The sequence below is a fragment of the Rana temporaria genome, chromosome 8, assembly GCF_905171775.1.
Source record: "Rana temporaria chromosome 8, aRanTem1.1, whole genome shotgun sequence".
NCBI lineage: Eukaryota > Metazoa > Chordata > Amphibia > Anura > Ranidae > Rana > Rana temporaria.
Genome location: NC_053496.1, coordinates 3,637,025 through 3,661,128, shown reverse-complemented (window position 1 = coordinate 3,661,128; position 24,104 = coordinate 3,637,025). Strand labels below are relative to the sequence as shown.

The 24,104-nt window shown below is 48.8% G+C and overlaps 1 protein-coding gene across 2 annotated transcripts in view; it reads right to left on the bottom strand.

Annotated features, from left to right (window-relative positions):
* Nucleotides 1-24,104, bottom strand: part of HOGA1 (4-hydroxy-2-oxoglutarate aldolase 1) — a 108,111-nt gene that overhangs the window by 38,316 nt on the left and 45,691 nt on the right. For both annotated transcript variants that reach the window (XM_040361220.1, XM_040361221.1), the window contains exon 6: nt 1,766-1,899. In XM_040361220.1, coding sequence (XP_040217154.1) covers nt 1,766-1,899 — 134 coding nt within the window. The remainder of the gene's footprint in view (nt 1-1,765; nt 1,900-24,104) is intronic.

Below are 24,104 nucleotides of genomic sequence, written 5' to 3'. Positions count from 1 at the left end.
GCCGATTAGTGACCATCACTGCCACCTATTAATGCCCACCAGTGCCACCTTATTGGTGCCCATCAGTGCAGCCTATTAGTTCATCAATGCAGCCTATGTGTTAACCCCCTTCCCTGCCAGTGTCATTTACACAGTAATCAGAGCATTTTTATAGCACCGATCGCTGTATAAATGCGAATGGTCCCAAAATAGTGTGAAAAGTGATCCGCCGCAATGTTGCAGTCCCGGAAAAAAAAAAAAAAAACGCTGATCGTCGCCATTACTAGTAAAAAAACAGTAATAATAATAATAATAAAAATATCACAAATCTATCCCCTATTTTGTAGACACTATGGCCCGGATTCACGTAGAACTTACGCTGGCGTATCTCGAGATACGCCGCGTAAGTGTCAATGTGCGCCGTCGTATCTGTGCGCCGTGCCCATAGAACTAGAAACGCCTGAAAATAGGCTTCCTCCGACCGACGTAACTTTCCTACGCTGGCGTATCGTGGGCGCATATTTACGCTGGCCGCCTCATTGCAAATATGCAAATGAGGGAGATACGGCGATTCACGAACGTAGTTGCGCCCCGGCGCATCATATACGCGGTTTGCGCAAGGCTTTCGTCCGGCGTAAAGTTAAGCCTCAGAAAGCAGGGGTAAGTCATGTTAAGGTATGGACCAGGGAACAACCGTCGTATTTTACGTTGTTTACGTAGTAGTACGTGAATAGGGCTGGGCGTAGGTTACGTTCACGCCGTAGGCAGCGATTCGACATATCTTAGGGAGTAGTTCCGACGTGATTCTGGGCATGCGCACTGGGATGCGTCCACGGGACGGCGCATGCGCCGTTTCGTTCGGCCCATCATTTGCATGGGGTCACGCTTCATTTAAATGGATCACGCCCACCTTCCACCTACTTTGAAATAAGGCGGGCTTACGCCGACGATTTTACGTTATGCCGGCGCAACGTTGGGAGCATTTGCATTGTGAATTCGGCGCTTGGCTCTCTGCTTTACGTCGGCGTATCGCATACGAGATGTGCTACGCCCGCCTAAAAATGCGCCGATGTCTGTAAATCCGGGCCTATAACTTTTGCGCAAACCAATCAATATACACTTATTGCGTTTTTTTTTTTTTTACCAAAAATATGTAGAAGAATACGACCTGTCCAGTACCTGCCCAATCAGTGCTATCTATTAGTGTCCATCAGTGCCGCCTGTCTGTGCCCATCAGTGCCGCCTGTCTGTGCCCATCATTCCTGCCAATCAGTGCCCATGAATTCTACATATCAGTGCCAACTCATCAGTGCCCAGCAGTGCCGACTCATCAGTGCCCGTCAGTGAAGGAGAAAGCTGATTTTTAGAACAGAAACCAAAAAAAAATAAAACTTGTTTTTTTTTTTTTCAAAAAGGTCGATCTTTTTTCGTTTGTTTAGCCAAAAATAAAAACCGCAAAGGTGATCAAATACCACCAAAAGAAATCTCTATTTGTGAACAAAAAAAAAAAAAAAAAAAAAGGACGTCAATTTTGTTTTGGGAGCCACGTCGCACGACCGCGCAATTGTCAGTTAAAGCGGCGCAGCGCCGAATCGCCAAACAATTGCCCCGGTCTTTGGGCAGCCAAATGGTCCAGGACGCTGAAGTAAAAGAACTACCGGTTCACTTGAATGGGGAAATCTTCCGAAAAAAACGACAGTGGCCCCTGATATATATAACCTGGAAGCAGACGCCCCCTTGTGGAGAAAACGCTGCATGACACGAAGTCCTGTCCTGTCGCACTTACCGCGGCGTTTGGCTCGATCAGCCGGTACTGGAGTTCTCTCGCTTCCTGCCAGCGGCCGCTAAGGCACAGTCTCTCCAGTTCACACAGCTGGGGGCCGAGGACGTTAGCGAGAGCGCAGACTCCTCCGACGGCACCTGTGCCAAAAACATGGAAAGACATCGGGTCATTATAAGGTTTGTAGTTACATATTATAGACGGGGGACAGATCCAGGACAACCTGGGCTCAGAGGAAGTGGGTAGAATGATGCTGGACATCACACTGGAGGAGGACATTGTGGGGTTGATTTACTAAAACTAGAGAGAAAAATCTGGTGCATGGTAGCCAATCAGCTTCTAACTCCAGCTTGTTCAATTAAAGCAGCCCCCCCCCCCTAATACTTACCTGAGCCTCATCTCGATCCAGCAAAGTGCACAAGAGCATCAGCTCAATGATGAGGGCGAGCCAATGCTCTCGTGCACTTTGCTGGATCGAGATGGGGCTCAGGTAAGTATTAGGGGGGCTGTCAATCACAGCCAGTCAGCACTCAAAGCCCCCCTGACCTCTAAGGGGCCCGGTGGTATCCCGTTTTTTTTTCCGTCAGCACCTAAAGCCCCCCCGACCTCTAAGGGGCCCAGTGGGCAAAATCGATTCAGATTTGGACCGAATCGATTTTTTTTTTTTCATAGGACCCGCGCTCTACGGACTAGGCCTGAAGCCGCGGCCTCGCCTAAAAAAATCCTGCCCGCAGCTCGCCGCCATGCTGGAAAAAGGCCGCAAGGCTAGAAGCCGCGGACCATTCAGCAACAACAGACCCCATTCAGCAACTACAGACCCCATTCAGCAACTACAGACCCCATTCAGCAACATCAGACCCCATTCAGCAACATCAGACCCCATTCAGCAACATCAGACCCCATTCAGCAACTACAGACCCCATTCAGCAACTACAGACCCCATTCAGCAACTACAGACCCCATTCAGCAACTACAGACCCCATTCAGCAACTACAGACCCCATTCAGCAACAACAGACCCCATTCAGCAACTACAGACCCCATTCAGCAACAACAGACCCCATTCAGCAACAACAGACCCCATTCAGCAACAACAGACCCCATTCAGCAACTACAGACCCCATTCAGCAACAACAGACCCCATTCAGCAACTACAGACCCCATTCAGCAACAACAGACCCCATTCAGCAACTACAGACCCCATTCAGCAACAACAGACCCCATTCAGCAACTACAGACCCCATTCAGCAACAACAGACCCCATTCAGCAACTACAGACCCCATTCAGCAACTACAGACCCCATTCAGCAACTACAGACCCCATTCAGCAACAACAGACCCCATTCAGCAACAACAGACCCCATTCAGCAACAACAGACCCCATTCAGCAACTACAGACCCCATTCAGCAACTACAGACCCCATTCAGCAACTACAGACCCCATTCAGCAACTACAGACCCCATTCAGCAACAACAGATCTCCCACCAGCCAGCATCAAAGCATGAACAAACCCTCCAACAACCAGCATTAATAGACCTCTCCCTCAACAGTAGATCCCTCTCAGCAAAAATTGACCCCCTCGCAACATATGACCCCATCCCAGCAACAAAAGATCCCCCATCAGCAACAATAACCCCCCCCCCCCCCCCCACCTAGGAGAATAGATCCCCCAGCAGCCAGCATTGGTAGACCTTCCAGCACTCCCCAGAACCCCTCACAGCCATTACAAGTGCTGAAGGTGCAGGAACTGCGTAACCCACGTTCCTGCTGAGGAAAAAAACAATAGAGGATTTTTTTTAACTCTTTTTGGCTTTTTTTAGGAATTTAACCCTTCCCACCCCGATCCAAACATTTGTCCGGAGTCCCATGACAGCATGAAAAGGAAACAACAGAAGGCAATGATTGGTACGTTCGATCGCGCTCGATCGTTCTCCAAATATAAAAGACGATCGCAGAATTCAGAAGCCGTTATGCATTTTCTTCAAGCTTTTATAGAGAAGGTGGTGACAAGTGCTAGTCAGCTGTAACCCCCCCCATCTGCCACCCCCCCCCTCTCCACAACCTCTCCCATGATACACAACCCGGCCGTGTCTGAGCGAAGTTCATCCAGGGCAAGTCTCTTCAGTATTCATTTCATCCTCCAGGAACGTAAAAACACAATAAAGCGCATCGGCCCTCAGCTGTTAGCAGTTTATCGTATGACCCCCCCCCCCCCCCCCCCCCCCCCCCCAGCCTCAGGTAGAGTTACCCACAGTGTGCAGACCCGACATCGACTTCATACCAACCCGACATTCATTGGCTCTCAACTTTCAACCCCCCCCCCCAAAAAAAACGCCACCTATGTATGTCCCTCAGACATGTCCTTGGGCGCTTAAACCCCACCTCCTGCCCAGGCCAATTTTCAGCGCCGACGCACACTTTGAATGACAATTGCGCGGTCATGCAACGCTGTACCCAAATTCAATTGTTATCATTTTTCCCCCAAAGATAGAGTTTTCTTTTGGTGGTATTTGATCACCAAATTTGAACACTTGTTAACCACTTAAGGACCCCTTCACGCCAATATACGTCGGCAGAATGGCACATCAACGTACCTGTACGTTGCCCTTTAAGCCCAGCTGTGGGGTCGCCGGCGCTTGTGAACGACGCCCCTGTCAGAAGCTCCGTGACTGTGGGCGCGGCACTCGCGGACCCGATCCCGCGATCGGTCCTCCGGGGCTGAAGAACGGGGGAGAGGCGAGTGTAAACACGGCTTCCCCGTGCTTCACTGTGGCGCCGTCATCGATCGTGTGTTCCCTGATATAGGGAAACACAATCAATGATGTCACACTTACGGCCACACCCCCCTACAGTTAGAAACTCATATGAGGTCACACTTAACCCCTTCAGCGCCCCCTTGTGGTTAACTCCCAAACTGCAATTGTCATTTTCACAGTAATCAGTGCATTTTTATAGCATTTTCGCTGTGAAAATGACAATGGTCCCAAAAATGTGTCAAAATTGTCCGATGTGTCCGCCATAATGTCGCAGTCACGAAAAAAAAAAATCGCTGATCGCCGCCATTAGTAGTAAATAAAAATGCAATAAAACTATCCCCTATTTTGTAAACGCTATAAATTTTGCGCAAACCAATCGATAAACGCCTTTTGCGATTTTTTTTACCAAAAATAGGTAGAAGAATACGTATCGGCCTAAACTGAGGAAAAAAAAAGTTTTATATATTTTTGGGGGATATTTATTATAGCAAAAAATATTAAATTGTTTTCAAAATTGTCGCTTTATAGCGCAAAAAATAAAAACCGCAGAGGTGATGAAATACCACCAAAAGAAAGCTCTATTTGTGGGGAAAAAAGGACGCCAATTTTGTTTGGGAGCCACGTCGCACGACCGCGCAATTGTCCGTTAAAGCGACGCAGCGCCGAATCGCAAAAACTGGCCAGGTCCTTTAGCTGCATAATAGTCCGGGTCTTAAGTGGTTAAAAAATAAAATAAAAAAAATACAGGATTAAAAAAATATATATTTTTTCATATTTTGTTATAAAATTTTGCAAATGGGTAATTTTTCTCCTTCATTGATGTACGCTGATGAGGTTGCACTAATGGGCACCGATGGGCTGCATTGATGGGCACTGGTAAGGCGGCACTGGTGGGCACTGACAGGCTGCACTGGTGGGCACGGAAAGGTGGCACTGAAGGGCATTGAGAAGTGCCATTAATAGGTGGCACTGATAGCTGGCAGTGATGGGCACTGGTAAGTTACAGTTTTTTCCCCACAAATAGAGGTTTATTTTGGTGGCATTTGATCACCTCTGCGGTTTTTATTTTTCGTTAAAAAAAAATTAAAAATACAGAATTACATTTATTTTTAATTTTTTTTTATATTTTGTTATATTTGATCACCTCTGCAGTTTTTATTTTTTGTTATATATAAAAAAAAAAAAAAAAATGTTTTTATATTTTGTTATACAATTTAGCAAACAGGTAATTTTTCTCCTTTATTGATGTATGCAGATGAGGTTGCACTGTTGGGCACTGAGAGGTGACACTGAAGGGCATTGATAGATGGCACTGAGAAGTGGCATTGATAGGTGGCAGTGATGGACACTGATGGGTGGCAGTAAGGGGCACTGGTAAGTTACATTTTTCCCACAAATAGAGCTTTCTTTTGGTGGTATTTCATCACCTCTGCGGTTTTTATTTTATGTTATAAAAAAAAATATATATATATATTTTTTAATGTTTTGTTATAACATTTTTCAAACAGGTAATTTTTCTCCTTCATTGATGTACGCTGATGAGGCTGCACTGATGAGCACCGATGGGCTGCAATTATGGGCACCGATAAGGCGTAACTGATAAGGTGGCACTGGTGGGCACTGATAAGGCGGCACTGATAAGGCGGCACCGATGGGCTGCACTGATGGGCAGCGAGAATGCGGCACTGATGGGTGGCACTAAAGGGCCATCATTGAGGCGATTAAGTTCGCATTTGCTGCGCTATACAAGTTACTCACTCACTCATTGCTAGGTGGCACTGATAGACGGCACTGGTGGGCACTGAAGGGCATTGATAGGTGGCACTGAGAAGTGGCACTAATAGGTGGCACTGATAGCTGGAAGTGATGGGCACTGATAAATTACACTGATAGGTGGCAGTGATTGGCACCACAGGTGGGCATGGATAGGTGGCAATGGCAGGGGGTATGGATTGCACAGATGAGGCGGATGTGCCTCCTTCCTCTTCGGGACCAATGTCCCTTACACATAAGCTGGTGATCGGCTAAAAAAACATTAGCAAGCTTTTGTTTACATCACGTGATCAGCTGTCATTGGCTGACAGCTGATCACATGGTAAGGAGTCCGGGACCGACCCCTTACTCGGATCTGTGATCACCTCTCAGTGATTGGGGTGAGCACAGGCGAGGACATCCATTGACGGCCTCCCGGCATTTGGGGTTCCGCGCTGTGACCGTCATTCGGCTGTAGCGCTGGGGGCGCCAAGTGGAATGTTTGACGATTGAAAAGAAGATTGAGCTTCCGGGTGCAGGTACAGCTTCCAGGGCCCCATCCACCTGATTGGCTGAAATCACAGACCGGCGAGAAATTACCTCCGATATTTATTATAGCAAAAAAGATTGTGTTTTTTTTTCAAACTTGTCACTTGTTTTGTTTATAGCGCAAGAAAAAATAACCGCATAAAAAACGATCCCCTAATTAAAAAAACTTTTGGTGTGTAATTGTGAATGTGTAATTAGCCGCCGGCTCCCGGCTCTTCCATACGGGATCAGTACATAGACGCGGCGTTGCGGAAATCACTGAAGCGGAATAAAAGGTTTCCGACTCACGAGGAGGACGGTGTTCTACGACGACCCGCTAAACGCATTATTGGCATCGTGCGTATTGCCTAAACCTACACGGCGATTTAAAAAAAAAAAAAAAATGGACTGCGCGGTTAATGGGTTTCTGCATTATGACCGATATTATTAGCTCTTCTCTGATCAGCGCAGAGCGCGCAGCGGCAATGATACTTCCCGGTAAGATGAGCCGGGCACCATTAGCTACGCTTCAGTGGACATAATTGGTGGGCTGGAGGGGGAGCAGCCTGGTGGTAAAGTCATTTTGCATACAGAAAGGGGGGGGGGGGATCACGCATCAAAACTGAGCATGCACACAATGCGGCCAAACCTACGCCATCAAAATTTTAAAATCGCAGAAAGAAATCGTGCTTCTGTTATCCAAGAGTCCTCACCGCCTGTTTTAACCCCCTAAATGCTGGAATGCTCGTGCCACAAGCACGTGCGCGGTAATTCTACTGGTGCCGCAGAGCATCGCACCCCTGGGCATGTGTACATTTCTGTGACCCCCCCCCCAATTGCGGATGCTGATCAGGCTGTGGAAATCCCAATCAATAATGCCGACCCTCCCCCAACCGTCACCCCTCCACTTCTCTGCCGAGCTTCACAACCTTTAAAGGGGGGTTTTCCACCTTTTTTTTAAGTTTATTAAAAGTCAGCAGCTACAAAAAGTGTAGTTGCTGACTTTTAATAAACGGACACTTACTTGCTCCACGGCTCCAGCGACGCGCCGGCCGGGGCTCCGCTCCTCGCACCCCCTCGCCGGCCAGCGTCTTCATTCTTAGTGTGGGCACCCGACAGTGACAGCTTTCGGCATCACGGCCGGGCACCCACTGCGCAAGCGCAAGCTGCAGTGCGCATGCACGAGCGGCACGGCGCCGTCCGATTGGACAGGCGCTAGCCTACAGGGAGGGGCTGTGAAAAGGCGATTAAGCTAATCGCCTTTTCAGCCCCTCGGCGGAAGGAGGAAGTGGGACAGGAAGTCCCCTTCTCCTAAAGCCCCCACTCCCCCCCCCAAAAAAATTACATGCCAAATGTGGCATGTAAGGGGGCGAGGAGTGGGTTAAGCGGAGGTCCATTTTTAGGTGGAACCCCTCTTTAAGCTCGTCCCGGCTCCAGAGAGCATTGTACAGAAAAGAAAATGTTACATAGTTTCATAGTATTACATTCCGAATTTTTCGCTCTATAAGACGCACCTAGGTTTTAGAGGAGGAAAACAAGAAAAAAAATATTCTGAACCAAATGGTGCACTAAAATATTTGCTGCGGACATGGACATGGACTGCTGCTGCGGACATGGACTACTGCTGCTGCGGACATGGACTGGGGCTGCGGACATGGACTGGGGCTGCGGACATGGACTGGGGCTGCGGACATGGACTGGGGCTGCGGACATGGACTGGGGCTGCGGACATGGACTGGGGCTGCGGACATGGACATGGACTGGGGCTGCGGACATGGACATGGACTGGGGCTGCAGACATGGACATGGACTGGGGCTGCAGACATGGACATGGACTGGGGCTGCAGACATGGACATGGACTGGGGCTGCGGACATGGACTGGGGCTGCGGACATGGACATGGACTGGGGCTGCAGACATGGACATGGACTGGGGCTGCGGACATGGACATGGACTGGGGCTGCGGACATGGACTGGGGCTGCGGACATGGACTGCTGCTGCGGACATGGACTGGGGCTGCGGACATGGACTGGGGCTGCGGACATGGACTGCTGCTGCGGACATGGACTGGGGCTGCGGACATGGACTGGGGCTGCAGACATGGACTGGGGCTGCGGACATGGACATGGACTGGGGCTGCAGACATGGACATGGACTGGGGCTGCAGACATGGACATGGACTGGGGCTGCAGACATGGACATGGACTGGGGCTGCGGACATGGACTGGGGCTGCGGACATGGACATGGACTGGGGCTGCGGACATGGACATGGACTGGGGCTGCGGACATGGACATGGACTGGGGCTGCGGACATGGACTGGGGCTGCGGACATGGACTGGGGCTGCGGATATGGACTGGGGCTGCGGACATGGACATGGACTGGGGCTGCGGACATGGACTGGGGCTGCGGACATGGACTGGGGCTGCGGACATGGACTGGGGCTGCGGACATGGACTGGGGCTGCGGACATGGACTGGGGCTGCAGACATGGACATGGACTGGGGCTGCAGACATGGACATGGACTGGGGCTGCAGACATGGACATGGACTGGGGCTGCAGACATGGACATGGACTGGGGCTGCAGACATGGACATGGACTGGGGCTGCAGACATGGACATGGACTGGGGCTGCAGACATGGACATGGACTGGGGCTGCGGACATGGACATGGACTGGGGCTGCGGACATGGACATGGACTGGGGCTGCGGACATGGACATGGACTGGGGCTGCGGACATGGACATGGACTGGGGCTGCGGACATGGACATGGACTGGGGCTGCGGACATGGACATGGACTGGGGCTGCGGACATGGACATGGACTGGGGCTGCGGACGTGGACTGGGGCTGCGGACGTGGACTGGGGCTGCGGACGTGGACTGGGGCTGCGGACGTGGACTGGGGCTGCGGACGTGGACTGGGGCTGCGGACGTGGACTGGGGCTGCGGACGTGGACTGGGGCTGCGGACGTGGACTGGGGCTGCGGACGTGGACTGGGGCTGCGGACGTGGACTGGGGCTGCGGACGTGGACTGGGGCTGCGGACTTGGACTGGGGCTGCGGACTTGGACTGGGACTGCGGACATGGACTGGGGCTGCGGACATGGACTGGGGCTGCGGACGTGGACTATGGCTGCGGACGTGGACTGGGGCTGCGGACGTGGACTGGGGCTGCAGCCCCAGTCCATGTCCGCAGCCCCAGTCCATGTCCATGTCCGCAGCCCCAGTCCATGTCCGCAGCCCCAGTCCATGTCCGCAGCCCCAGTCCATGTCCGCAGCCCCAGTCCATGTCCATGTCCGCAGGCTTTCTTGCAGTGGAGGGGGGAGTTACCAGCGGCGGCGAGGGGCAGTGCCAGCAGTGACGGGTGCGTTACCAGCGGCGGCGGGGGCAGTGCCTGATGTACATTCGGACCATAATACGCAGAGACATTTTCCCCCATATTTTTGGGGGGGAAAGTGCGTCTTATGGTCCGAAAAATACGGTAGTTACATAGTAGGTGAGGTTGAAAAAAGACAGAAGTCCCCTGTAACGGACTTATGAACTATTCTGCCTGGACATCCTATAATACTCCTACAGTGAGGTCTACAAAGAACTGCATGGCTCGTTACAATTGGATTTACCACATTGTATTCTGAGCTCAAAGGGTTAATTATACAAGGGACTTTTTCACTGCTAAATGCTAATATTCCCTTTGCATAGCTAATGGACTCTCCTTTGTGTAGTTAATCCCCTCAGCATACGGAGGCTGTTATGTGTGAGTGTATAATTGTTTTAAAGATTAATTGAATTCCATTGTCTGATCAAGTCATGTTAAATGTCAGCTTGGAGCCAAAACGTCTAGAGACTGATTTGCTCAAGGGAATGTCATTATTTCAAAGTATGTGTATTAAAGCCCCCCCCCCCTGTGTGAGGGGGGGTAACGGAGAGTGTCATTGTTCCTGTACAGTCTTTGTAACCATATAAAAAGCGAGGTGAAATGTGCAATAAAAGTCAGTCTTGTTTGACCCTTCAACGTAGCCTTGTCTCGTTCGTGAAGGGGAATTCTCTCTCTCTCTCTCTGGATCTATTGGACGGGGATACCGGCGGTACCTGCATATCGCAGCTTGCCAGGGAAAAGGACTTCTCCAACGGCTGAGACCCTCTCACTAGCCCGGGTAGCCGTTACATCCCCCCTATGTGTGTGATTATAAGTCAGTATTACATTGTATATCCCTGTATGTTGTGGTCGTTCAGGTGATTATCTAATAGTTTCTTGAACCCATCGATGCCCCTCCCCCGCTGAGACCACCGCCTGTGGAAGGGAATTCCACATCCTTGCCGCTCTTACGCTCACTCATATCAAGTGGTTAAAGGAAAGCATGTTCCTTGTGTACGCCGCAGTTTCTGAAATACAGTACATGACAAATGGATGCCACATGGGCTAAGCCAGCCTCTAGCAACATTTTTATTATTATTTTTTTTACCATAAAAGGGACTCCTGAGATACGCTTCTGGGCTCAGAGAACCCCCTGCTAATACAGTGGGGGGGAAATAATGATTGTCTCCCCTGCGAATGTGTTACATAGAAATGAAGGGTCTATAATTCATATCATAGGTGTATTTTATATGATGGAGACAGAAGATCAACCAAAACTCTAGAGAGATCACATGATACAAATGTTATAAATGGAAGAAAATAAGTATTTGACCCCTTAGTAGTTGGGGGAGGTCCCTTAGTAGTTGGGGGAGGTCCTTTAGTAGTTGGGGGAGGTTCCTTAGTAGTTGGGGAAGGTTCCTTGGTAGTTGGGGGAGGTTCCTTGTTGGGAAGCACAGAGGTCAGACGTTTCTTGTAGTTGGTGATCAGGTCTCCACACATCTCAGGAGGGATTTTCTCTTCTTTACAGATCTTCTCTAAATCCTGAGGGTCTCTTAGCAACTCGAAGTTTCGGCTCCTCCATACATTTTCTATGGGATTAAGGTCTGGAGACCGGCTAGGCCACTCCATGACCTTCATGTGCTTCTTCTTGAGCCCCTCCTTTGTTACCTTGGCGGTGTGTTTTGGGTCATTGTCATGCTGGAAGACCCGTCCATGACCCATCTTCAGTGTTCTGTCTGAGGGAAGAAGGTTCTTCTCCAAGATCTTACAATACGTGGCCCCGCCCATTGGCCCCTCAATGCGGCAAAGTCGGCCTGGACCTTTATCAGAGAAACCCCCCAAATCCTCATGTTTCCCCCTCCCCCGTGTGACTGTAGGGATGGAGTTCTTAGGGTCATAGTCACCATTCTTCTTCCTCCAAACACGGTGAGTCGAGTTGATGCCAAAGAGCTGAATTTTGGTCTCATGTGACCTCAGAACTTTCTCCCGATCTTCTCTGACCTCAGAACTTTCTCCCGATCTTCTCTGACCTCAGAACTTTCCCCCGATCTTCTCTGACCTCAGAACTTTCTCCCGATCTTCTCTGACCTCAGAACTTCCTCCCGATCTTCTCTGACCTCAGAACTTCCTCCCGATCTTCTCTGACCTCAGAACTTTCTCCCGATCTTCTCTGACCTCAGAACTTCCTCCCGATCTTCTGACCTCAGAACTTTCTCCCGATCTTCTCTGACCTCAGAACTTCCTCCCGATCTTCTCTGACCTCAGAACTTTCCCCCGATCTTCTCTGACCTCAGAACTTTCCCCCGATCTTCTCTGACCTCAGAACTTTCCCCCGATCTTCTCTGACCTCAGAACATTCTCCCGATCTTCTCTGACCTCAGAACTTTCTCCCGATCTTCTCTGACCTCAGAACTTCCTCCCCATCTTCTCTGACCTCAGAACTTCCTCCCCATCTTCTCTGACCTCAGAACTTTCTCCCGATCTTCTCTGACCTCAGAACTTTCTCCCCATCTTCTCTGAATCATTTAGATGATCATTGGGAGACGTCAGACGTTCTGTACTTGTGTCTTCCTGAGGGGGGGGGGGGCCTTGCGGGGGCTGCAGGATTCCAATCCATGGCGGTGTATTGTGTCACCAATGGTGTGTTTGGTGACTGTGGTCCCAACTGCCTTGAGATTCTTGACAAGCTCCTCCCATGTAGTTCTGGCCGGATCCTTCACTTTTCTCATGACCATCCTCACCCCATGAGGAGAAACCTTACATGGAGCTTCAGACCGAGGAGGACGATCGATGGATATTTTGTATTTCTTCCAATCGATCCAACAGTTGTCTCCTTCTCACCAAGCTTCTTGCTGATGGTCTTGTAGCCCATTCCAGCCTTGTGCCGATCTCCGATCTTCTCCCCGACGTCCTCTGACCAATCTTTGGTCTCCCCCATGATGGTGAGATGTGATTGGAGGAAAGAGATTCTGTGGACGGGAGTCTTTTATACACATAACGAGTTGTCATTAGGAGAACCTTCTAACATTGACAGGACTGATCTGTGTACCACATGAGCGCCCCCTGTAGCCAGTCTGTGTATACCCCAAATATACACTCTCTATATACTCCATATATACTATATACACTCTCTATATACTCCATATATACTATATACACTCTCTATATACACCATTTATATATACCCCATATATACACTCTCTATATACTCCATATATACACACCACATGAGCGCCCCCTGTAGCCAGTCTGTGTATACCCCAAATATACACCCCATATATACTATATACACCCCATATATACTCCATATATACTATATACACAATATACACTCTCTATAGCGCCCCCTGTAGCCAGTCTGTGTATACCCCATATATACTGTATACACGCTCTATATACTCCATATATACTATATACACCCCATATATACTATATACCACATTTATATATACCCCATATATACTATATACCACATTTATATATACCCCATATATACTATATACACGCTCTATATACCCCATATATACACACACACACACACACACACACACATCACATGAGCGCCCCCTGTAGCCAGTCTGTGTATACCCCAAATATACACCCTAAATATACTGTATACACCCTCTATACACCCCATATATACTATATACACACTCTATATACCCCCCATATATACTATATACACTCTCTATACCCCTCATATTTACTATATACACTCTATATACTCCATATATACTATATACATACTCTATATACCCCCCATATATACTATACACTAGGGTTGTCCCGATACCACTTTTTTGAGACCGAGTACAAGTACTGATACTTTTTTTTGAAGTACTCGCCGATACCGATTACCGATATTTTTTTTTAATGTCGTGTGACAGTGGCAGTTTTTTAATTAATTTTTTTACGCAGGCTACGAGTGGTGCGCATAAGTTGTACGTCCGGCGTAAAGTTAAGCCCCATAAAGGAGGGTAAACCCAGCAGCAGACATGGAAAGGTCTGCACCAGGGAACACAAGCCGGCGTATTTTACGTTGGACGCGAGTCTGGCTGGGCGTAGGATACGTTCATGGCGTAGGCAGTGATCCGGCGTATCTTAGGCAGTTGTTCCGGCGTGGTTGTGAGCATGCGCAGGGGGATGCGTCCACGGCACGACGCCTGCGCAGTTCGTTAAACGTACTTGTCTGGCGCTCGGCCCATCATTTGCATGGGGTCACGCCTCATTTGCATGGCTCACGCCCACTTCCACCTACGCCGACTTGCGCCTTCGAAAACCCAGCGCAGTTTTGGCAGCACTGGCTTTGTGAATTCCATGCTTGCCTCTCTGCGCTGCGTCGGCGTAGCGTATATTATTTGCGCTACGGCGGCGTAATGTGCGCCCGCTCTCTGTGAATCCGGGCCATAATGTCCCCGGATCTCATTTTAAAAATCTGGTCACCTTACTATATACACTCTTTTAGCTGGATTCAGAGAGATGTACGCCGGCGTATCAGTAGATACGCCGACGTAACTCTGAATCTACGCCGTCCTAAATTTAAGCATATTCTGGAAACCAGATACGCTTAAATTTAGCTAAGATACGAGCGGCGTAAGTCTCCTACGCCGTCGTATCTTAAAGTGTAATTTTTAGGCTGGCCGCTAGGTGGCGCTTCCGTAGAGTTTGGCGTAGAATATGTAAATGACCAGATACGCCGATTCACGAACGTACGTGCGCCCGTCGCAGTAAAGATACGCGGTTTCCGTAAGAGATATGCCGCGTAAAGTTAAAGCTGCCCCCTAGGTGGCGTAGCCAATGGTATGGCCGTCGTTCCCACGTCGAAATTTGAAAATTTTACGTCGTTTGCGTAAGTCGTCCGTGAATAGGGCTGGACGTATAATTTACGTTCACGTCGAAACCAATACGTCCTTGCGGCGTACTTTGGAGCAATGCACACTGGGATATGAACATGGACGGCTCATGCGCCGTTCCTAAAAAACGTCAATCACGTCGGGTCACCCCCCCCATTGACGTAAAACACGCCCCCTCATCCTCATTTGAATTAGGCGCGCTTACGCCGGCCCCATTTACGCTACGCCGCCGTAAGTTAGGAGGCAAGTGCTTTGTGAATATAGTACTTGCCTCTCTGACTTAAGGCGGCGTAGCGTAAATACGATACGCTACGCCGCCTTAAAGATGTGGCGCCCTACTTGAATCTGGCTATTTATACTTCATATATACCACCCATATATACTATCTACTGTACTACCAAGCCACGGGGTCCTCTACTACACACGGCCGCCGGCTCTCAGCAGGCTGTTGCCGGCACTCCTGACAGTACAGAGGTGACCCCGGATCTCATAGGGGATGACTGCACAGATTCCATTCCACACATAGCGTGCCAACACGCTCCCCTGCCCGATATTGTGTCTCCTGGAATCCATGCGGATCAGGAGAGAGAGAGAGAGACGTAGGACCCGGATATACACAATGCCATTTTCATAATGGTCACACAATGTCCCCGAGGCCCTTCAGAGAACATCGAGTCCTTCTATTTTCAGCAGCGAGTCACGTGGTTCGGGTGTTCGGGGATTCTTCAAAAACGAGAAGCTTTAAAAGCTTTTTCCAGCCGAGATCTACCTCATTCCTCCTCGGAGATTCACGTCTTTGCTTCTCGGTTTATGGAAAGTGACTTTCCCCTCTTTGTATCCCGACGGCACCAGTGGCGGTGCGTCCATAGAGGGCGCAGGAGCGCCGCCCCCTCTCGCTCCTGCACCGCCACTGAAAACAATACACAGGATTCATGCATTCGGGCCATCTGAATAACGGCAGCTGGTTGGCTTTGGAAGTGTCCATCAGAGCCAGCGGCTCCGATAGGCTTTCCGATTACAACCTGTGGGCTCCAATTGGCTTCCAAATAGTTAACCAGGGGACGCAGGGGGTGTGCGTTCCCTGATTAACACTGACAGGCGTCTCAGCCAATCAGGTTCACCGGATCTGGTTACCGGTAACCTGATTGGCTGAAGCGACGTCGAGGGTGGGAGAAGACATCGAGGGATCGTGGAGGAGGATGGCTGACCGAGAAAGGTAAGTGCCGGGTGGGGATCTGGCGGTATTTTGAGGCAATCTGGCGGCATTTTACGGGGAAAACTGGTGGCAAATGATGGGCACAGTGGTGACAATGGCATGGCACAGTGGCTGCATTTGGCATGGCACAGTGGCGACAATTGATGGGCACAGTGGCGACAATTGATGGGCACAGTGGCTGCATTTGGCATGGCACAGTGGCGACAATTGATGGGCACAGTGGCTGCATTTGGCATGGCACAGTGGCGACAATTGATGGGCACAGTGGCTGCGTTTGGCATGGCACAGTGGCGACAATTGATGGGCACAGTGGCTGCGTTTGGCATGGCACAGTGGCGACAATTGATGGGCACAGTGGCTGCATTTGGCATGGCACAGTGGCGACAATTGATGGGCACAGTGGCTGCGCTTGGCATGGCACAGTGGCGACAATGGCATGGCACAGTGGCATGGCACAGTGGTGACAATTGATGGGCACAGTGGCTGGGTTTGATGGCATGGCACAGTGGCGACAATTTTATGGCACAGTGGCTGCATTTGGCATGGCACAGTGGTGACAATTGATGGCACCGTGGCTGCGTTTGGCATGAGACAGTGGCGACAATTGATGGGCACAGTGGCGACAATTGATGGGCACAGTGGCTGCATTTGGCAAGGTACAGTGGCGACAACTGATGGGCACAGTGGTGACAATTAATGGGCACAGTGGCTGCATTTGGCAAGGTACAGTGGCGACAATTGATGGGCACAGTGGCGACAATGGCATGGCACAGTGGCTGCATTTGGCATGGCACAGTGGCAACAATTGATGGGCACAGTGGCTGCATTTGGCAAGGTACAGTGGCGACAATTGATGGGCACAGTGGCGACAATGGCATGGCACAGTGGCTGCGTTTGGCATGGCAGTGGCGACAATTGATGGGCACAGTGGCTGCATTTGGTAAGGTACAGTGGCGACAATGGCATGGCACATTGGCGACAATTTATGGGCACAGTGGTTGCATATGGCATGGCACAGTGGTGACTATTGATGGGCACAGTGGCTGGGTTTGATGGCATGGCACAGTGGCGAAAATTTTATGGCACAGTGGCTGCGTTTGGCATGGCACAGTGGCGACAATGGCATGGCACAGTGGCGACAATGGCATGGCACAGTGGCGACAATGGCATGGCACAGTGGCGACAATGGCAGGGCACAGTGGCGACAATGGCAGGGCACAGTGGCGACAATTGATGGGCACAGTGGCGACAATTGTATGGGCACAGTGGCGACAATTGTATGGGCACAGTGGCGACAATTTTATGGGCACAGTGGCGACAATTTTATGGGCACAGTGGCGACAATTTTATGGGCACAGTGGCGACAATTTTATGGGCACAGTGGCAGCGTTTGATGGGCACAGTGAGGCTGCAATTGATGTTTTTTTTTCGTTTGTTTGCACCCCCCCCCCAAAAAAAATTTGAGCACCAGCCGCCACTGCCCAGCACTCAATAACGTTTCCTATACCTCCAACGCAAAGACTGGTCAATATGTTCTGGAATGAAAAGTCACCGATGCCTTGATCCTGTGTTGTGGTTTTGAAGTCGTCATTGGTTTCGGAAAAAAAGATTTCTGACCTTAAGAAAAACGTTTGTACTTGCAGATCAGTAAACTTCATTGGCCCAGATTCAAGAAGCAATTGCGCCCGTGTAACCATAAGTTACACGGCGCAAGTGCTTACTTGCTCCGGTGTAACGAGTGCTCCTGATTCAGGAACCTCGTTACACCGGCTGCAGCCTAAAATCTGCGCGGCATAAGGCTCTTATGCCTCGCAGATTTTAGGCTGCATTCTTGCGTGTGCCGCTAGGGGGCGCTCCCATTGTGATCAGCGTGTAGTATGCAAATTGCATACTACCAACTGATTCACAAACTTGCTTGGGCCCCGCGCAAGCCAGGTACGGAGTTTCCGTACGGCAACTTTAGCGCAAGGCTGCCCTTTCTAATAGCAGGGGCAGCCAATGCTAAAGTATAGCCGCCGCTCCCGCGCCGTGAAATTTGAATTTCACGGCGTTTGCGTAAGTGATGCGTGAATGGCGCTGGACGCCATTCACGTTCACTTTGAAGCAAATGACGTCCTTGCGACGTCATTTGCCGCAATGCACGTCGGGAAAGTTTCCCGACGGAGCATGCGCTGTACGCTCGGCGCGGGAGCGCGCTTAATTTAAATGATTCCCGCCCCCGGCGGGATCATTTACATTGCGCGCGCTTACGCCGGGCACTTTTGCCGGCGCGCCCTCGCAATTCACGGAGCTACTGCTCCGTGAATCGAGGGCAGCGCAAAATATTTGCGTGGGCGCAGGGCAAAATCGTTGCCCTGTGCCCGCGCAAATATAACGCAATTCTACCTGAATCTGGGCCATTGCTTTGAAAGCGGAGGTCCGACTTAAAAAAATAAAATAAAATAAAAAAGAGTAGCTACAAACACTGCAGCTGCTGACTTTTAATAAGGACACTTACCAGGACCAGGACGCTCGCGATTTTAGAAGCCGAAGCCAAACAATCGTTCGGGTCTCGGCTGCCCCGCCGCCATCCTCGGTGAGGGAATCAGGAAGTGATGCGTTGCGGCTTTACCGCCCGATTCCCTACTGCGCATGCGCGATAAGCGTGGCGCTACCTGAATGGGCAGATGTCTCCTGGGACACACACACACACACACACACACAAGGTCCCAGAAGACAGCGCTCCCCACTCCCCAGGAGGCTTACTTCTGGTAAGAATAAAAAAAAAAAAAAAAAACTAATTTTTTGTAGCCTTTTTGGCTAAATTCTTTATTTTTTTTTAGGGTGGACCTCCGGTTTAAGGGCGGACATTAAAAAGGTATTTTCTGCCATTAATTTCAATAGCAAACTGTTTATATTAGTGTAGCAACCCTTTGACCGTCTATAGAGGGCGCCGGAGCGCCGCCACCTCTGGCTCTCGCACCGCCACTGATTACAATAACATAGATTCATGCATTGCATGAATCTATGTTATTGTCGCCGCTGCCGCCGATTATTCAGATGGCCGGATGGTGAGCGCCGGCCACTTGAATAATGGCGGCTGGTTGGCTGTGTGGACGTGCCTATCAGATCGGCTTTCTGAGTACAGCCCTCAGGCTGTAGTCGGCTTCCAGGAAACTTATCTAAGGGACGTAGGGGGGGGGTGCGTTCATTATGATAAGACCGACAGGCGTCTCAGCCAATCAGGTTCACTGGTTCTGGTTACCGGCAACCTGATTGGCTGAAGCGTCATCGAGGGCGGGAGAAGACATCGAGGGACGTGGAAGGAGGATGGCTGACCCCCAGAAAGGTAAGTGCCGGGCGGGGCATTTTACAGGGCACAGTGGCGACAATTAAAGGGCACAGTGGCATCAATTGGCACAGTGGCGACAATTGGCACAGTGGCTGCGTTTGATGGCATGGCACAGTGGCTGCGTTTGATGGCACAGTGGTGACAATTAATGGCATGGCACACTGGTGACAATTGATGGCACAGTGGCTGTGTTTGATGGCATGGCACACTGGTGACAATTGATGGCACAGTGGCGGTGTTTGATGGCATGGCACACTGGTGACAATTGATGGCACAGTGGCTGTGTTTAATGGCATGTCACAGTGGTGACAATTGATAGCACAGTGACTGCATTTGATGGTATGGCACAGTGGTGACAATTGATGGCACAGTGGCTGTGTTTGATGGCACAGTGGTGACAATTGATAGCACAGTGACTGCATTTGATGGTATGGCACAGTGGTGACAATTGATGGCACAGTGGCTGTGTTTGATGGCACAGTGGTGACAATTGATAGCACAGTGACTGCATTTGATGGTATGGCACAGTGGTGACAATTGATGGCACAGGGCAGGAGCGGGCTAGGATTTCACCCCAGGGCTCAGTCCATGGCTAAAATAAGGGGCAAAGAAAAGATATTGGGCGCCAATCACTTTTTGTCTTTTTAACCCCTCGCCACCCGGGCCAATTCTGACATTTCTCTCCTACATGTAAAAATCATCATTTTTTATTTTGCTAGAAAATTACACAGAACCCCCAAACATTATATTTTTTTTTAGCAGAGACCCTAGAGAATGGCGGCCGTTGCAGTACGGTACGGTATTTGCACAGCAATTTTTCGAACATGTTCATTTTTTTGGAAAGAAAACTTTTTTTGTGGTTTAAAAAAAAAAAAAATTGTATAATGTGAAAGATGAAGTTACACCAAGTAAATAGATACCAAACATGTCACGCTTCAAAATATTACACGCTCCTGGAATGGCGCAAAACTTCGGTACTTAAAAATCCCCATAGATGACGCTTTAATTTTTATTTTTTTTACTGGTTGCATGTTTTGAGTTACAGAGGAGGTCTAGGGCTAGAATTATTGCTCTCGCTCTAACTATTCCAACGATCGTGGCGACACCTCACATGTTAGGTTTAAACACTGTTTCTTCTCACTGATCACCAATGTAAGGAACATTCTTCTCACTGATCACCAATGTAAGGGACATTCTTCTCACTGATCACCAATGTAAGGGACATTCTTCTCACTGATCACCAATGTAAGGGACATTCTTCCCACTGATCACCAATGTAAGGAACATTCTTCTCACTGATCACCAATGTAAGGGACATTCTTCTCACTGATCACCAATGTAAGGGACATTCTTCTCACTGATCACCAATGTAAGGAACATTCTTCTCACTGATCACCAATGTAAGGGACATTCTTCTCACTGATCACCAATGTAAGGGACATTCTTCCCACTGATCACCAATGTAAGGGACATTCTTCCCACTGATCACCAATGTAAGGGACATTCTTCTCACTGATCACCAATGTAAGGGACATTCTTCCCACTGATCACCAATGTAAGGGACATTCTTCTCACTGATCACCAATGTAAGGGATATTCTTCTCACTGATCACCAATGTAAGGGACATTCTTCTCACTGATCACCAATGTAAGGGACATTCTTCTCACTGATCACCAATGTAAGGAACATTCTTCTCACTGATCACCAATGTAAGGGACATTCTTCCCACTGATCACCAATGTAAGGGATATTCTTCTCACTGATCACCAATGTAAGGGACATTCTTCTCACTGATCACCAATGTAAGGGACATTCTTTCCACTGATCACCAATGTAAGGGACATTCTTCTCACTGATCACCAATGTAAGGGACATTCTTCCCACTGATCACCAATGTAAGGGACATTCTTCCCACTGATCACCAATGTAAGGGACATTCTTCCCACTGATCACCAATGTAAGGGACATTCTTCCCACTGATCACCAATGTAAGGGACATTCTTCTCACTGATCACCAATGTAAGGGACATTCTTCTCACTGATCACCAATGTAAGGGATATTCTTCTCACTGATCACCAATGTAAGGGACATTCTTCTCACTGATCACCAATGTAAGGGACATTCTTCTCACTGATCACCAATGTAAGGGACATTCTTCCCACTGATCACCAATGTAAGGAACATTCTTCTCACTGATCACCAATGTAAGGGACATTCTTCCCACTGATCACCAATGTAAGGGACATTCTTCTCACTGATCACCAATGTAAGGAACATTCTTCTCACTGATCACCAATGTAAGGGACATTCTTCCCACTGATCACCAATGTAAGGGACATTCTTCCCACTGATCACCAATGTAAGGGACATTCTTCTCACTGATCACCAATGTAAGGAACATTCTTCCCACTGATCACCAATGTAAGGGACATTCTTCTCACTGATCACCAATGTAAGGAACATTCTTCTCACTGATCACCAATGTAAGGAACATTCTTCCCTCTGATCACCAATGTAAGGAACATTCTTCCCACTGATCACCAATGTAAGGAACATTCTTCTCACTGATCACCAATGTAAGGGACATTCTTCCCACTGATCACCAATGTAAGGGACATTCTTCCCACTGATCACCAATGTAAGGGACATTCTTCCCACTGATCACCAATGTAAGGGACATTCTTCCCACTGATCACCAATGTAAGGGACATTCTTCTCACTGATCACCAATGTAAGGGACATTCTTCTCACTGATCACCAATGTAAGGGACATTCTTCCCACTGATCACCAATGTAAGGGACATTCTTCTCACTGATCACCAATGTAAGGGACATTCTTCCCACTGATCACCAATGTAAGGAACATTCTTCTCACTGATCACCAATGTAAGGAACATTCTTCTCACTGATCACCAATGTAAGGAACATTCTTCCCACTGATCACCAATGTAAGGGACATTCTTCCCACTGATCACCAATGTAAGGGACATTCTTCTCACTGATCACCAATGTAAGGAACATTCTTCCCACTGATCACCAATGTAAGGGACATTCTTCTCACTGATCACCAATGTAAGGAACATTCTTCTCACTGATCACCAATGTAAGGAACATTCTTCCCTCTGATCACCAATGTAAGGAACATTCTTCCCACTGATCACCAATGTAAGGAACATTCTTCTCACTGATCACCAATGTAAGGAACATTCTTCCCACTGATCACCAATGTAAGGGACATTCTTCTCACTGATCACCAATGTAAGGGACATTCTTCTCACTGATCACCAATGTAAGGGACATTCTTCTCACTGATCACCAATGTAAGGGACATTCTTCTCACTGATCACCAATGTAAGGAACATTCTTCCCTCTGATCACCAATGTAAGGAACATTCTTCCCACTGATCACCAATGTAAGGAACATTCTTCTCACTGATCACCAATGTAAGGAACATTCTTCCCACTGATCACCAATGTAAGGGACATTCTTCTCACTGATCACCAATGTAAGGGACATTCTTCTCACTGATCACCAATGTAAGGGACATTCTTCCCACTGATCACCAATGTAAGGGATATTCTTCTCACTGATCACCAATGTAAGGGACATTCTTCTCACTGATCACCAATGTAAGGGACATTCTTTCCACTGATCACCAATGTAAGGGACATTCTTTCCACTGATCACCAATGTAAGGGACATTCTTCTCACTGATCACCAATGTAAGGGACATTCTTCTTACTGATCACCAATGTAAGGGACATTCTTCCCACTGATCACCAATGTAAGGAACATTCTTCCCACTGATCACCAATGTAAGGGACATTCTTCTCACTGATCACCAATGTAAGGGACATTCTTCCACTGATCACCAATGTAAGGGACATTCTTCTCACTGATCACCAATGTAAGGGACATTCTTCCCACTGATCACCAATGTAAGGGACATTCTTCCCACTGATCACCAATGTAAGGGACATTCTTTCCACTGATCACCAATGTAAGGGACATTCTTCCCACTGATCACCAATGTAAGGGACATTCTTCTCACTGATCACCAATGTAAGGGACATTCTTCTCACTGATCACCAATGTAAGGGACATTCTTCTCACTGATCACCAATGTAAGGGACATTCTTCTCACTGATCACCAATGTAAGGAACATTCTTCTCACTGATCACCAATGTAAGGGACATTCTTCTCACTGATCACCAATGTAAGGGACATTCTTCTCACTGATCACCAATGTAAGGGACATTCTTCCCACTGATCACCAATGTAAGGAACATTCTTCCCACTGATCACCAATGTAAGGGGCATTCTTCTCACTGATCACCATTGTAAGGGACATTCTTCTCACTGATCACCAATGTAAGGAACATTCTTCTCACTGATCACCAATGTAAGGGACATTCTTCCCACTGATCACCAATGTAAGGGACATTCTTCTCACTGATCACCAATGTAAGGAACATTCTTCCCACTGATCACCAATGTAAGGGACATTCTTCCCACTGATCACCAATGTAAGGGACATTCTTCTCA